The sequence below is a fragment of the Bidens hawaiensis genome, unplaced genomic scaffold (genome assembly GCF_021521415.1).
Source record: "Bidens hawaiensis isolate Kalapana, Puna unplaced genomic scaffold, B.hawaiensis_p1.1 tig00001206_1, whole genome shotgun sequence".
Taxonomy (NCBI): Eukaryota; Viridiplantae; Streptophyta; class Magnoliopsida; order Asterales; family Asteraceae; genus Bidens; species Bidens hawaiensis.
This window is the reverse complement of record NW_027491069.1, coordinates 769,893-786,575: the sequence shown is the minus strand read 5'-3', so window position 1 is coordinate 786,575 and position 16,683 is coordinate 769,893. Positions and strand designations below refer to the sequence as shown.

The 16,683-nt window shown below is 34.2% G+C and overlaps 1 protein-coding gene across 1 annotated transcript; it reads right to left on the bottom strand.

Annotated features, from left to right (window-relative positions):
- Window positions 1–14,310: 14,310 nt before the first annotated feature.
- On the bottom strand, window positions 14,311–15,486 carry LOC143564400 (protein GIGAS CELL1-like). The gene is made up of 2 exons (XM_077051691.1): window positions 15,070–15,486; window positions 14,311–14,793 (listed from the first exon to the last, which is right to left on the bottom strand). The coding sequence occupies exons 1-2, from the start codon at window positions 15,478–15,480 to the stop codon at window positions 14,458–14,460; spliced, it is 747 nt and encodes a 248-aa protein (XP_076907806.1). The 5' UTR covers window positions 15,481–15,486; the 3' UTR covers window positions 14,311–14,457.
- Between the last annotated feature and the right edge of the window lie 1,197 nt (window positions 15,487–16,683).

Below are 16,683 nucleotides of genomic sequence, written 5' to 3'. Positions count from 1 at the left end.
CTTTTGTAGTTCCACAACAAACTTCTCGGGGTGATCAGCGGATACAACATTCTGATTTGAATTTCTTCTTATCAACATCTTCCTCATCAACCGTTCCTTTTTCTCATCTGACTTTGGTGGAGCAGCCATATATTTTTCCATTGACACAGAAGTATCAATGTTTGAAGCAGGGCTCATGTCGTGATCTCTGTCATCACCACTTCTAAATTCGTCTCCAAACTTCTGAATAAGCTTTTGTTGGAGGTCTAAGTATATTGCAGTAAGGCCATCCATATTAGCTTGAAGCTCTTGAATCTTTGAATCTTTGTCTACATTGCTATCTTCAAGCTCTTTAATACGAACATCCTTCACAGCTGAATCTTGTTCAAGCTCAAAGACTCGGCGTTGCAATGCCTAAATATCAACAGGTTCAGCTTCTAGAGCAATACCCTTGCCCTTGTCTTGTAAAAATTTGTCTTGCATGGCCAGAATATGAGCTATCTTGTCAGCTGCACTTGAACTTTCTTGATCAATCGGGTCAGACGATCCCGATGGTTCAGTGGTGGACTGAATATATGTCTCAAAATCAAACTCTTGTGTAATATCTTCAAAGATCTGTTATGGCATGATTGATACATTTAGTAGCACATCCCTTACTTGTGCTATTTACTACTTATTTATAATATATAAGTATCATGAAACAAATGTAGTTGTGACTAATTTGGCAAATATAACAATTAGTTTGGTAAAATGCTAAGTTGTTACTCGTGGTACATGGTTGCGGGTTATATATTTTGGATATTTAAAAGTGTCGGTTCTACTTGAAATGTAGTTTCAACATTCCGACACATTTGTCTGCATCCTATAAAAGGTTTCAAGTCAAACGGGTTTAGATAAGAAGTCAAAACAGGTTGTAAAACTGAATTACGGTTGATGTCCAAACCATACCAGCCCACGCGCAGGTCTCGTTTCGAGACCTTCATCGTTTTATTTTTGTATGAATCTTTTCCAGAAGTTAGTTAATATCATATTAGTTAATATCATAATGGAATTTATGTAATTTCTATAGATTTTTCTAAAATTGTTTGATTTGGTTTTGTGAATTGTTTATTAATAAAATGAGGATTTTTAGTAACCAGGTCAGCCTGTTTGCGGGTGCTGTTTTGGGGTCTTAATCATATTACCCTGACATGATTTTTGGTAGGAAGTTAGTTACCATCATAAACTATTTTATGGTTTGTAGAATTTTCTAAAGTGTTGTGGTATGGTTTTATGCGTGTTTCGTTAATAAAATTGAGACTTTCAACAATGTGTTTAGTAATGATGTAACCGGTTAAAGTGTATACATTACTAACCAAATGATAACGGGTCAAGTGGGTGGATGGGATATATGTAGTTTTAGAAATTGTGTTATGTTTAATAAAGAAGGTATATACAAGCTTATGAGATGAAGGTAACAAAAGTTGACGATAAAGCAATCAATGATCTTGACCTGCTTATTTGGGTTTGGTTTATTGTATAGTAATGAACTTCATGTTGAGATATTATTTTATGTTGTTAATGAAGTCAACAAATCATATACACGGTATGATTTGTCCCTCATATGACCCGCATGATCTTTTTTTACCCCTACCATATAGCCTGTATGACTTTTAAAGCGATTTGCTTGTATGACTTTTAAAGCGATTTGCTTGATCACTCATGGCAACAAAAATTGGTGTGTTGGTTTTATGCTTTTGTTTAAAACACCTTTTTTATTTTGGTTTTGTGTCAACTGAACCGAGGAAAAATCCAATCTACGTAATTTACAAGAAATTAATAAATTGTGTAACCCAAAAAATTTAAGTCCAAATATGTAATAACCAATTAGTCATTAGTCGACAAAAGAAGATTAGGCCAAAATTTTCAAGTCCAAATTCATTATTTTAGGCCATTTCGTTTTCCAGCCTAAAAATTTCAAGCCCAATTGGTAAAACCCTACGAGCCATATACTCAACACACTCATTATTTACTCCCACACCTTGCGGCATACACTCATTAATCATTGCTTATGCCAAAAATAAACCCAATCGATTCCATAAATCACAAGCAAACAACCACTATAACGCTGTTGAAAAACAAAATACGTACGCTTTCTGTTCTTCATTGGATTAACATTATAACAAATTATTACGTTACCATCATTGCAAATAAATTTCCCATGCTTGTTTCACCTGCAGGAAACGATGTACGCATTCAGGACTTACATGTCAAGATACTTCTTTTGTGCACCATGGCATGCATACAAACAAAGACTATCGCAAAGTGGAAGGCGGTTTGCAAAGAGTGGCGTCAACTGCTGTCTACAACTCTCTTCAAGTCCGTTAGTTGAGACCAACCAAAAGTTGTTGTTACGCGTTAATGATTGGTATGTTTATCCGATTGACAGTCAGCCTTCGATCAATGAGTTTAGAATTCAATGATCAACAATTATTGACTTTAATTTGAGCATTTTTTTTCATCTCCTTAATAAATTTTAACTCCAACTACTCACTAATTAACGCACATTTAATATCATATGTTGATTAAACTTCATAAAATACGATGTATCCTATATTAGGAGCACCCCCCCCCCCCCCCCAACCAAAACACACCACACCAAAACTACGAACCAATACAAGGATATAACTTGTGTGAACCTGCAACAACACGCGGGCACTTTTGCTAGTAATCTATAACTTATTACATGTTCACCAGCTTGAGCATCATACATATCTAATTATTTTAGTTACCCTCGTTTATAAAAGTTATAAGTTAGTTACAGTGTGTTTAAATGATCGGTTGGTATTTACAAATAAACATGGTAATCAATGTCCTCTGAGTCTAACTACAAACTCAAATCCAATATGTTTTTGTGTTCAAATTGATAGTGTTTAATGTTAAAAAAACTTGAACACAAAAACAAATTAACACTCATTAATGTTAAAAAAAGGTAACTTGAAAAAGACCAAATCACTATCTATAATTTTCGCTACGAAATCGTTAACAATTATCTCTAATGTGCAATTGGTTGGGAACGTAATGTTAGAAATTCAATGTCATGAGTTAGAAACTTGCATCTCACCATTATTTCCTTTTCAAAATCCAGTTCAATAATGTTTCACCCACTTGGACCTTTGAGACCCGGAATCGGATCCGTATTACCCGTTTAGGACCCGAACCGTAAGCTGTATATGGTTTCGGATACGGGTATGAGAATTAAACCGAAAAGGGTCTCGGGTCGGATCAGGTAAGACACGGTTGAACAGCCCTAGACAAATGTTTGGTTTTTTCATTAGGGTATTGTGAATTGAAAAGGATAAAAGGGTAATTGCATATAAAAAGGGGGAATATTGTAACATCTCGGATTTTTCGTTTACGTTTAAACCGACCGGGAATAATTTAGATTTTCATTATTAAACAAAAATAATATATTTAAGTTTTTAGTGTTCAATTTATACCCTTCATACTTTATATAATGTCTAAATCCTTATTTAAAACATAAAAAGTTCAATAATGGACCAAATATCAAACTACAGGGACTAAAAATGCAAAAAATGAAACTTTCCCCATTATGGCCTGGGGCGCTGCGCGACGGGACCATCCTAGGTGGCCGCGCGGCGCGACGGGGTACCTGCACAAATCGTTTTAAGCCTTACTTCATTTTCTAGTTCGTTTAAGGTATAAACTCGTTTATTTTAGGCATGTTAGAGTGAATTAAGGTCCAAATAAACATCATACTACTAAAATACCATTCTTAATTCGTTTTCCCTTGTCCAAAATCAGATCTATGTGAATAAATCGAAGATTCTTTCCTTAAATCGCATATACTTGCTTAAACGGGCCAAAAAGTCCATATTTAGTTTGTTTTAGCTATTCTTATATAAACACATCATAATTTCCTGCTGTAAACCTTAACCTAACCCTACTACATCTCCTCCAGCCGTCACCTACCTCTTCTCATTCTCAAACCCTTTGGTTTTTGCATATTCGTTAAAGACACAAGCCTTGACGTTTGACTTTGCTTATACGTTGATCTTTGACTCGTTATATCTCTTGATCCTTTCACTTTCCGGGTAAGTTGTAAATTGTAAAATTGTTCATACATATTTTCTAGTCAATAAACTTCAATCAATTTTTGAGATTGAAGGGTATTGACTGGTCAATTGCTTTAAAACCCGATAAAGGGTAAAACAGTCAACAACTTTGACTTCTCGTTTTCTCATACTTCTGGTCAGATTCAATGTTCGGTCCAAAAGACTTTTCTTCTCATAACAAAACTTTAAGGGTTCTGACCAAAACCCGACTCCCGACACGAAGTTCGAATTCTGGTAAGACTCGACTCTTTTAAACGTTTAATTCAACATAACTAGAGTTCTACTCATCCATTTGGATTGATTCCAGCGGCATTAAGTTCGTTTTTATTTATAGTTTCATATCACAAAGTTTCAAGTTCTGATTAGTTATCTCGTTTGACGCGTATTGGACGACTCGAAAATCCGTTGACTCATTTATTCTCAATTATACTCACTTGCCTTTAATCTAAGGTGAGTTTGATCATTCCCCTTTTTATACACTTTTTTTCTAACGTTTTGGGGACATATGCGTACTTACTCATATTTTCTATTCTATATATACACTCAAAATCGCAAACATAATTGTTGTGTGAATATCAGTTGAATGCTATTTGCTAATTGCAACATGTTTAATTGTTTACTTGATAACGTTTTGGAGAGGTCCAACATATCCCCTTGTATAGGGTTCTCATTAGTATGATCATACGACCGTCTTAGTAACCGGAGCCCGATTCGCTTGGCAAAGGTAAACCGACAATTTAGTCATTGTAATCAATGCCCGATTCGCTTGGCAACGATTCATTGGCACACGAGTACAACTTGGTTTTGGTTTGTTAAGGTTTGATTGATTATTATCACATAGATTGGTTTGCGCATTTAACACTTATTATTTATTATATAACTATTTGTTGTGTCAAAATTGGTGATCATCTCACTCAACATGTGTTGTTGATCAAACTCCATTTTCTACGTATATGCAGGTTGATTGAAGATTGAAGTTGGACATTTAGAAAGACCTTAGGATTATAATGAAGACAAACTTGAATTTAAATGGTTGTATCTATTTATTTGAATTGTATCGTTGTATTTGATTATTGTGTGTGTTATTTGAACAAAATAATTAATTAGATATTGTCATTTATATTTATGATAGTATCTTCGAGCTGTGAGCAATCGGATCACGCCCCGGTATTTCCGCCTTAGATTGGGGTGTGACAGATTGGTATCAGAGCCGAAGGTTATAAGATAGGTAGTTAGAAAGTGTCCTATACATATGCGTAGGACCCTGTACGTGCTTATCTGAACTACCTTATGTGCTATTTAATGAATTGTTTACAGCTTGCTTAGATTAATTTTTTTATCGTATTGTGTCTTATTTATTTATTGCACACACACACGAATTCCGAGGTTACGCCTCACATTCAAAATATTTTTAAATCCTCTTATTTTTGGTAGATTGTTTTTTATTGTGGGAAATTTCTTAAGAATTCCCGTGTTTTGTTTTGTTTCTTCACCTTAAAGCATGGGGGTATGACCAATGTCATACAACCATAACTTTAAGTGGTACCCGTAATCAGTTAAACAGTTGCGTGGTAAACATAACCGGCTAAACGGTTATACTTCTAGATTGTGTTTTTAAAATTATTTTAAATGCTTAGTTGGGTGAAAAATCCATGGGAATCCATGGGCACTCAAACTATCCATTTCTTAAACCATTGTCGATGTGATTTTTGGGTTGGAACCTATCGTCCGGGGTGGTTCCCGAGGTACACCAACTACTTATATTTGATTCGTTGATTCGATATTTAGTTGGTTCGGTTAAAAGCCATGTAACGCTCATGGTCTGATCAACTCCATTGATTTGATAATTCGTTAATTAGTTGGGTCAGTTAAACGTCATGTAACGCTCATGGGCTGACCAACTCAATTGTTTATTATTTGTATTTGAATTAGGCCAACAAATTGCCATGGAACGCTCATGGGATACCAATTCACAAACTTTATGTTGCTTTATTTAGTTGGGCCATTCAAATTGCCATGGAAAGCTCATGGGAGGTCAACTCATTTGATATGCTTGGTTATTTTATTCTTGAAAAATTCTATAAACATTGTTCATTTACTTAAATGCTTCAAACTTATACATATTATTTTAAATACCAACTCGTCCTCGAGTCTTCACCAACACTAATTCATATATATACATATACATATACATACGCATCCCCACATCAACTCATTCCTACAACTTACCTATCATTTCATTAAAAATTTCATCCTTGGTCCTCGTAGAACGTCTTCCCTAGGAAATCATCGTAATCAACGTCGTTCGCCTACTTCTCATGATTTCCATTCGACTACTAGAATCGACAAGGAGTTTGCTGCTACTAGAATCGACAAAGAGTTTGCTGCTGTATTCCGTTAACCAAACGACCGCCAATGTCAACAAAACTAAATACACCGAACAAGAAATCTTATTTAAATTATATTTTCTTAATTATATCCATATCCTCAAACTATAAATTTCTAAGTACATTTAAATCCTTATCCTCAACTTTAAAATTATAAATATTTATTACCACTTGTTTTTCTCAATATCATGATGATTTTCACAACTTATTTTTCACTTTATAAATCTTTATTATTAAAATTCAATTATAGTAAATTTTATTATTATTAAACTAAATTATGTATTCTCTAAATTTAATTTCTATTTTTAAATTAAAAATTTTCCATTAATTAATTTAACTTTTATTATTAAATTGACTTTTGATTGAACCTTCATCGTAAAAATTTCAACTCCCTACTTTGATTTTTTTGAGAATCTTGAACGTTTTAAATGATAAATTCGTAGTGTAAGAATAGTCATGGTGGTTCATGCATTTCTAGTCTCGCATTTATCTTATTTTATGCTTCACTTTAATTTAAAATTTGTTATTTACTTAAATTTTCATTATCTATAATTCAATTTACATATTCCCAAATATTTATAACGATTTTGTAAAAAAGAAAAATTCACGAATTCCCAATTTAATCTAATTTGATATCTTCAATTACCTAGTTTATATTTTATCTAACTTTAAAGATTTAATTAGAATAGGACTATCTCGGTGGTTCGAGAATATCCGCTTCCCAGTTTAATCTATTAAACAACTTAATTCAAATAAGTATATTTTCGCATTATCATTAATATTTAAATTACTAACAATTTTAATATTTTAGAATATCTTAATCGAATTAATCTAAATCTTAAAAATCACCAACTTGAAAAGCTATGGCCTTATATTAACTTCTCTTTAAACTCATAAGTACTTAAATTAACTAAACTCGACTCACCAAAAATTTTCGTTAACTATATATTCTCGATCTTAAGAATTTAATTCCTAAAGAATACGTTCTTTAAGAACTCCGCATGTCGTTAGCTATTTGTTATAAAATAAACCTTTGCGTAATTCATCCCCTGAGTAAAATTTCTTTATCGAAGTTAATCTATTAGGATCTTGTATGTCCTTCTCATTTCTTTAATCTCGATTATCACAATAACATCTGTTTCACCAAATCTATTTTCTTCAATTTTCAAAATTTTACTTTTAAAAGTAAAAGAGGTTTTCGAAATCTCACGGTTTTATTAATTCAACTAGAACATTTATTAATCATCATTTGAAATTATATTTAAAATTATCAAGACAATTGTTTTCTCTTAAAAATTTTATTTCAAAACGTTTGTTTCTTACAAAGTGATGATTTTAAATGTTTTATAACCCACATGATGAAACGAATTATGCGGACCATCCGACGATAAGAGTAATTATGGTCGTGAACATAATTATCCGAGTCCTCGCATGGAAATCATAATACGTACAATTATGTGTCATGATTTAGAACCTAAGGTAGCTTGGGTAACGGTACGAATGATGAGATGATAAGGACATGGTAGATACGCCGCTGATACATCCTATAAATAAGTGCCCTTATCGGATTGCCATTTGAAGCGTTGCTTCGGTTATTAAGAAGTTCTATGTTATAATATTTTCCTTAAAAAGTTTAATTTGTTTTCAAAATGATGATGTTTTGGTTTTCCTTAATTTCGGGACGAAATTCCCTAAAGTAGGGGAGACTGTAACATCTCAGATTTTTCGTTTACGTTTAAACCGACCGGGAATAATTTAGATTTTCATTATTAAACAAAAATAACATATTTAAGTTTCTAATGTTCAATTCATACCCCTCATGCTTTATATGATGTCTAAATCCTTATTTAAAACATAAAAAGTTCAATAATGGACCAAATATCAAACTATATGGACTAAAAATGCAAAAAATGAAACTTTCCCCATTGTGGCCTGGGGAGCTGCGCGACGGGACCACCCTAGGTGGCCGCGCGGCGCGACGGGGGTACCTGCACAGATCGTTTAAGCCTTAGTTCGTTTAAGGTATAAAATCGTTTATTTTAGGCATGTTAGAGTGAATTAAGGTCCAGGTAAATATCATACAACTAAAATACCATTCCTAATTTGTTTTCCCTTGTCCAAGATCAAATCTTTGTGAATAAATCGAAGATTCTTTCCTTAAATCGCATATACTTGCTTAAACGGGCCAAAAAGCCCATATTTGGTTCGTTTTAGCTATTCTTATATAAACACATCATAATTCCCTGCTGTAAACCTTAACCTAACCCTACTACATCTCCTCCAGCCGTCACCTACCTCTTCTCATTCTCAAACCCTTCGGTTTTTGCATATTCGTTAAAGACACAAGCCTTGACGTTTGACTTTGCTTATACGCTGATCTTTGACTCGTTATATCTCTTGATCCTTTCACTTTCCGGGTAAGTTGTAAACTGTAAAATTGTTCATACATATTCCCTCGTCAATAAACTTCAATCAATTTTTGAGATTGAAGGGTATTGACTGGTCAATTGCTTTAAAACCCGATAAAGGGTAAAACAGTCAACAACTTTGACTTCTCGTTTTCTCATACTTCTGGTCGGATTCAATGTTCGGTCCAGAAGACTTTTCTTCTCGTAATTAAACTTTAAGGGTTCTGACCAAAACCCGACTCCCGACTCAAAGTTTGGATTATGGTCAGACTCGACTCGTTTAAACGTTTAATTCAACATAACTAGAGTTCTACTCATCCGTTTGGATTGATTCCAGCGGCATTAAGTTCGCTATTATTTATAGTTTCATATCACAAAGTTTCAGGTTCTGATTAGTTATCTCGTTTGACGCGTATTGGACGACTCGAAAATCCGTTGACTCGTTTATTCTCAATTATACTCACTTGCCTTTAATCTAAGGTGAGTTTGATCATTCCCCTTTTTATACACTGTTTTCTAACGTTTTGGGGACATATGCGTACTTACTCATATTTTCTATTCTATATATACACTCAAAATCGCAAACATAATTGTTGTGTGAATATCAGTTGAATGCTATTTGCTAATTGCTACATGTTTAATTGTTTACCTGATAACGTTTCGGAGAGGTCCAGCATATCCCCTTGTATAGGGTTCTCATTAGTATGATCATACGACCGTCTTAGTGACCGGAGCCCGATTCGCTTGGCAAAGGTAAACCAACAATTTAGTCACTGTAATCAATGCCCGATTCGCTTGGCAACGATTCATTGGCACACGAGTACAAATTGGTTTTGGTTTGTTAAGGTTTGATTGATTATTATCACATAGATTAGTTTGCGCATTTAACACTTGTTATTTATTATATAACTATTTGTTGTGTCAAAATTGGTGATCATCTCACTCAACATGTGTTGTTGATCAAACTCTATTTTCTACGCATATGCAGGTTGATTGAAGATTGAAGTTTGGACATTTAGAAAGACCTTAGGATTATAATGAAGACAAACTTGAATTTAAATGGTTGTATCTATTTATTTGAATTGTATCGTTGTATTTGATTATTGTGTGTTTTATTTGAACAAAATAATTAATTAGATATTGTCATTTATATTTATGATAGTATCTTCGAGCTGTGAGCAATCGGATCACGCCCCGGCATTTCCGCCTTAGGTTGGGGTGTGACAAATATGTAAATAAATTTTTAGCTTTACGGATATATGTAATAATGGAAGTTCGGAAGGTGATATACGTAAAAATCCCTTAAATTTAAATAGAAGATAATTATATATTTGTACATATATAATTACATATAAAATAAATTAAAAATATTCGAGTCGAACCGAACCGAGCGGACCTTTGCTGGTTGCTTGGCTCATTTGCAAACCGAACCTAGCAGAGCAGCTCCTTTACAATAGAGCGAAAAAACGAGCGAGCAATTTCCGAGCGAGCGGATAGCGGTTTGGACGGCCATACCTACAAGTCTATATTCATATCAAGCCCACTTTTAACTATCTAAATAAATGAATAATTACCCATTTTTATAATAAAATTTCATTTCATTATTTTCTCAAAATTTGGTTCGTTACACAACCATCATAGTCAAAGGATGCCACCATGGATTGGGAACATAGATTCAAATAATTGATGATTCATAATTTTAGAAATATATATTACTGATTACTGATAGATTAGCTCATTATCACCATCTTCATAGATGATTCAACTGTTTTCTTAATTCCTACCAAGAATGCTCGTATTTAAATTCATGTTACCAAACAAAACAAGATTCTATCAACTAGTTATTACATCCATGTCAAAAAAAGCAGTCTATCAAATCAAAAAAAAAATTGCTAATCAGTTTGCAGCTATTTCCAAAAGATTGGCTTATGCAACTAGTTATTACACAAGATTAAAGCCTGGTTATACTGTCTCCAAAATATTCAATCGCTTAGCGCATAGACATCAAAATTCTTAATTTTCTCTCCCTCTACGCCTTTTTTTGCGGCTGGAGTTCTGTTTAGTCTAGTCACCTCGGCCATCACCGCCTTCTCAACTAGATCAATTGAGTCTAGCAGCTTCTTTTGCGTTGATACCTCGGGCCCACCTTCGGTATATTTGGTGATTGAAGATAAGATTATGGGAACCTTTCCCAATGGCTTCGGTGTCACATAACACGACACATGCTCAAGCTCAGCACCGATCAGTGAACGTCCTCGACCAGTAGACAAATACACCGAGATTGGGCTCCTAATAACCGGCCCATCACCATCTCCCAAACCCCCTCTGCTCTCAATCGCCTGCATATTAAGTTTCCAATATATTAGCAACAAATCAAGAAAATTCAACTTGAAAGATAAACAATAAGCAATAATCAAGAAGCTAACTGAATCAATGCAACATTAGAACACTAGAATTAACAAATGTTTCAATATCCAACTGATAATCAAAAACTAGTTAATTAAGAGACAAACTGAACTAATGAAACATAATAAAACTGAGATTAACAAATGTTTGGATATCCAATTAATAATCTAAAACTACTTAATCAAGAGTCTAATTGAATTAACAGAAATTGTTAATAATGAAATTAACAAACCCTAACTCAATTTCAAACAATAATTGCAAAGTTAATTAAAGATAGCATAACATACCGTAACCACATGAGTAATATCTTGGTCAGGCCCAAGCTTATTCGGATATGTGGATCAGTGTTCGGATTATGGATGCTCAGGTTTCATGGATCGTGTTTGGGTCCACGTTTCAGGTTCAATGTTCGGATATGGGTTGAGGGTGTTCGCTATATTGGGCTTGTTCGCTTACGATATGTTCGCTAATTGGGCTCGTGAGGAGGCCCAGTTCGTTGTTCTCCACTAATAAAAAAGAAAGCACATGCTCGCTGCCCTCTAGACTCGAACCCAGGTACCGTTTCCAACATCAATGTCTTAACCACCCAGCTACATAATATATGATCTTGTTCCCACTTTAATCCCTCTTATCATGAAATTCGTTGTTCCTTTCTTTTCTACCTTTCTCTTTCTTTCTTCTTATTGTTATTATCGTAACTATTATCATTATCATTGTTGTTGTTGTTGTTGTTGTTGTTGTACAAAAATCTAAACTCGTTTAGCTAGATCTTAAAAACTCTAACGAACCGAACATGAACGAACAATCTTTTTTATCTAAAGTGTACCTTAAACATGACCTTGAACCGGACTAGATCTTGAACGTTTCTTACTTCTTGGATGTTTTATGACACAAGCGAGTCGAATTTGTTCTTGTAAATCTTTGATCCAAAACTAGGAGAAGAATGTGTGTGTGTTTTGAGTTTTGGAAATATGGAAAGGTGGCTAGGGTTTAAGAAGACTTATACCTTAAACCCATGGGCTTCTCAAAACCCATATTCATCCCTACAAATTCATATTCATACCAAGCCCAATTTTAACTATCTAAATAAATAAAGAATTACCCATTTTTAATAATAAAATTCCATTTTATAATTTTTTCAAAACTTGGTTCGTTACAACCATCATAGTCAAAAGATGCCACCATGGCACCATGGTTTGGGAATATAGATTGAAATGATTGGTGATTCAAAATGTTATATATCTTACTAATATTAGCTCACCATCACCACCCTCATAGTCATTGATAATTCAAATGTTTTCCTACCATGAATACTCATACCAAGCCTACTTTTAATTATCTAATAAATAAAGAATTACCCATTTTTAATAATAAAATTCCATTTTATTATTTTCCCAAAACTTAGTTTGTTACACAACCATCATAGTCAAAGGATGCCACTAGACATGTAAACGAACCGAACGTTCGGTGAACTATTCGTGAACCGTTCGGCGGGAAGTTCGTTTATGTTTGTTTATTTAATAAACAAACGAACATGAACAAAAATTTGTGTTCGTTTAATTAAGCGAACGAACATGAACACATGTTCCGTTTGCTCATTTATGTTCATGAACGTTCGTGTATGTCTGTTTATTTATGTTTGTTTATGTCTGTTTTTTTATGTTTGTTTATGCTTGTTTATTTATGTTCGTTTATGTATTAATAGAAAATAATTAAATATTATCTAGATAGGTCATTTGCTTAAAAGTTTTATATTTGTTAATTTGTGTTCATTTAAGTTCGTTTATGTATGTTCGTTTATCTTTATTCAGTTATGTTCATTTAGAATTTAAACAAACGAACACAAATGTCCCTTTTTAAATAAACGGACAAGAACATAAATATTTGTTCAATTAACTGTCCGTGTTATTTTAAAGTTAAATGAATGAACACGAACATGCCCTTGTTCGTGTTCATTCGATTCGTTTACAGGCTTTCATTATTCACGTTGATGAATACATCGGTCTCAATCTTCTAGGCTCTGCCGATTTTATTTATGTTCGTTCGTGTTTGCGAACCGTTCGTGAGCACCTTAATTTCCTTAAAAAGCGAGCACAAACATAAAATCTCGTTCGGTAAGTGTTTGTGAACCGTTCATGAACACATTATTTTCTTAACGAACAAAATGAACAAAGCCTTGTTCGTGTTCGTTCGGTTCGTTTACAGCCCTAGATGGCACCATGGTTTGGAAATATAAATTGAAATGATTGGTGATTCAGAATGTTATATCTTACATTCTTAGTGATAGATTAGCTCACCATCATCATCCTCATAGATGATTCAAATGTTTTCCTACCAAGAATACTCATTTAAATTCATATTAGAGCATTCCCAACCCATTCTCTACCCTATATTCATATATATCATATAATTACATTAAAAATCACTGTTTTTTCTCTCTCTTGTTTTATTAAATAATACATTTTATACCTTTATCATTATTTTTTTCTTTTTCCTCCACTCACAACCACTTTTAGAAAATATTAAAAAATTATACGGTATGAATGGTGAATCCCAAAATTTAATTTTACCTTATAACATTTTCTCTCTCCTCTACTCACAATCACTTATAACCATACCATATAATTTACAAATTCCCCTCACAAAAATATAAGAAAGGGGTTGAGAATGCTCTTACCAAACCATGTGCATAAGCAATACAATGAAACCATCCTTCAAACTCAAAAGTCAAAACGAACAAGAATAACCATCCATGTCCAAAAGAAAACAGTCCTGTTTTATACATTCTTTCAAATCAGAAAACACTTGCTAATCCATTTGCACCTAGTACCCTACATCTTAAAGCAACTATCTCCAAAATAGTGACTGATGCAACTAGTTATTACACAAAACGCTGTAGACATAAGAAAATATCTAAGCATATGTTTCATATCTAAACCAAAAAAAAAAATAACTAAACCTTTAAGAAAAAAGGTAAATAACTAACTAGAAGCCTAATCGTCAAGGTGCATGATCTATCAAACATGCCTACCAGATCATCCTTTCTATATTGCTCAACAAGAGTAAAGCCTTCTGCAGCTGTGTCCCCAATCTAAGAAAGATTCAATCGCTTATCAGTTAACGCATAGACATCAATGTTCTTACTTTTCTCTCCCTCTCCGCCTATTTTGCAGCTGGAGTTCTCTTTAGTCTATTCAACTCAGCCATCACCGCCTTCTCAACAATATCAATTGAGTTTAGCAACTTCTTCTGAGGTGTTAACTCAAACCCACCTTCTGCATTTTCGGTGATGGCAGACAAAATGCTTGGAACCTTTCCCAGTGGAGACGGTTTAAACATCTTTATAGCTAATTTTGGCTTTGGTGTCACATAAGAAGACTCATGCTCAAGCTGAGCACCTATCAATGAACGTCCTCGACCAGCCAACTGATATCCCGAGATTGGGCTCCTAATAACCGGCCCGTCACCATCTCCCAAGCCCCCTCTTCTCTCAATCGCCTACATAATAAGTTTCCAATATATTAGCAACAAATCAAGAAAATTCAACTTGAAAGATAAACAATAATCAAGAAGCTAACTAAATCAATGCAACCTTATAACATTAGAATTAAAAAATGTTTCGATAGCCAATTGATAAAAACTATTTAATCAAGAGCTAATTAAATTAACAGAAATTATTAGTAATGTAGTTAACAAACCCTAACTCAATTGATTCAATGTCTAATTGTGAATCAAACAATAATTGTAAAGTTAATTAAAGATAGCATAACATACTCTAACCACATGAGTAATATCTTGAAGCGGACTGTGTGGATACCAATACGGCAAAACACTCAATGAACCGGATCTACCACCTCTGCCTCGCCGGAAACTGCCACCGGCCGTCGGTGTATTCTGGATCCGGCCACCACCTCTAGAAGACGTCACCGGAGTTCCGAAGAGTCCTCTTCCAGACCCATTTCCTCTAATTGCAAGAACACGAGTCTGACCGGTCCGTTGACCAGAAGCGTCACCGGTCAACGGCGTTGACCCCAAACTAAACGGAGTCTGGGTAATACTCCGTTCACCGCCGTCAACATCCGGCAAGACTCCGATTCTACCCACTGACGTCAGCCGGCATATGTAACTCTCTGCAACTTGGGTTTCATCTATTGATCTCGAAAGTCTGTCTCTTGATTCCGCCATTTTCAATCTGATATACAAATAAATACGATTAAATCAATAATCTAGCAATTCGTGATCTTAAATAAAGTGGGTAAGCTGTGGTTACTCGATTAGGGTTGCAATTGAAGAAGAAGATGAAGCTTTTGGGAGAGGCAACAATGGCGGATTTCAGAAATGAAATGTGGGCGGTTTATATAAGAGTTTGAATTTTGATTTAATTTTCCAAAATTGGAAATTATTTTCATTTCGTGAGACAATGAATGTATAGAAGTGTTCAAATTTTGAATGTGTGCACTTAGGCGGGCTGATTTAGTTTCTGTGAAGTTACCATAATGCCCTTTTGACAAAAACACATCCCTTGCACAGTTGCACGTGCAATAGATTAGACGATACACATTTTGGGGCTGATTGGTAGCCTCTTAACAGTCATTAAGAGTTAATGGCTCATAACATTTGAATGGTTAAGAGGTAGCATCAAGTCTGAATGATTAAGAGGTAAGCATTAAGAGGTAGCCTCTTAACCATTTAGATTTAAGGCTACCCCTTAACCATTAAGAGCTTATGAGTCATTAAGAGGTAGCATCTTAATGACTGTTAAGAGGCTACAAAACAGTAGTTTGTTTGTATCTAATCTAACTTTAATAATAAAAGAAAATAATGAGGATGATGCAGCAATCTCATATTCATTTTTTTGTCTAATCTCTCTTCTCATTCATTCTACATATCTATGGGTTATAGGCAGAGGCGGACCTAGCATATAATTAGGGTAGCCTCCGCTACCCCTCAACTTTTCGCCGGTAGTACAAATTTTATATGTTTTGGTCGGTTTACGTATTTCGCTACCCCTGGAAAAAATATAACGTTACCCCTGTTTGTTTAAAGCCCAACCAAATTAAAAGACGAAACCAATTAAAGCCTAACCAAATTTAAGCACAAACTAAATAAAACCATTTGTTTTTTTCCTTTATGCTTAAACGTTTGGTTTATGTCGAACATCAACATTTAACAAACACAAAGTTTCATTCATTTGTGGCTTCCAACCCACACTGCCCCACCCCCTGCATGTTGCAGCCGAATAGCCAACGATTGGTGCTCCTTCAATCCCTCACTCCCTCGTCCACAGTTTGAATTTTACTTATTCAATTTAAGTATTCTTCTACTTCTACTTAAAATTGTAATTTTTATTTGTTAATATAAATATAAATTGTTAATTTCGAATTGTTT

What these genes read in the sequence shown, in the direction of transcription:
- LOC143564400 (XM_077051691.1), bottom strand. Translation starts at nt 15,480, where the DNA reads ATGGCGGAATCAAGAGACAGACTTTCGAGATCAATAGATGAAACCCAA. An exon ending in ATATTACTCATGTGGTTAGA is followed by an intron (nt 14,794 to 15,069) that starts GTATGTTATGCT and finishes CTTATTATGTAG; the next exon opens with GCGATTGAGAGAAGAGGGGG.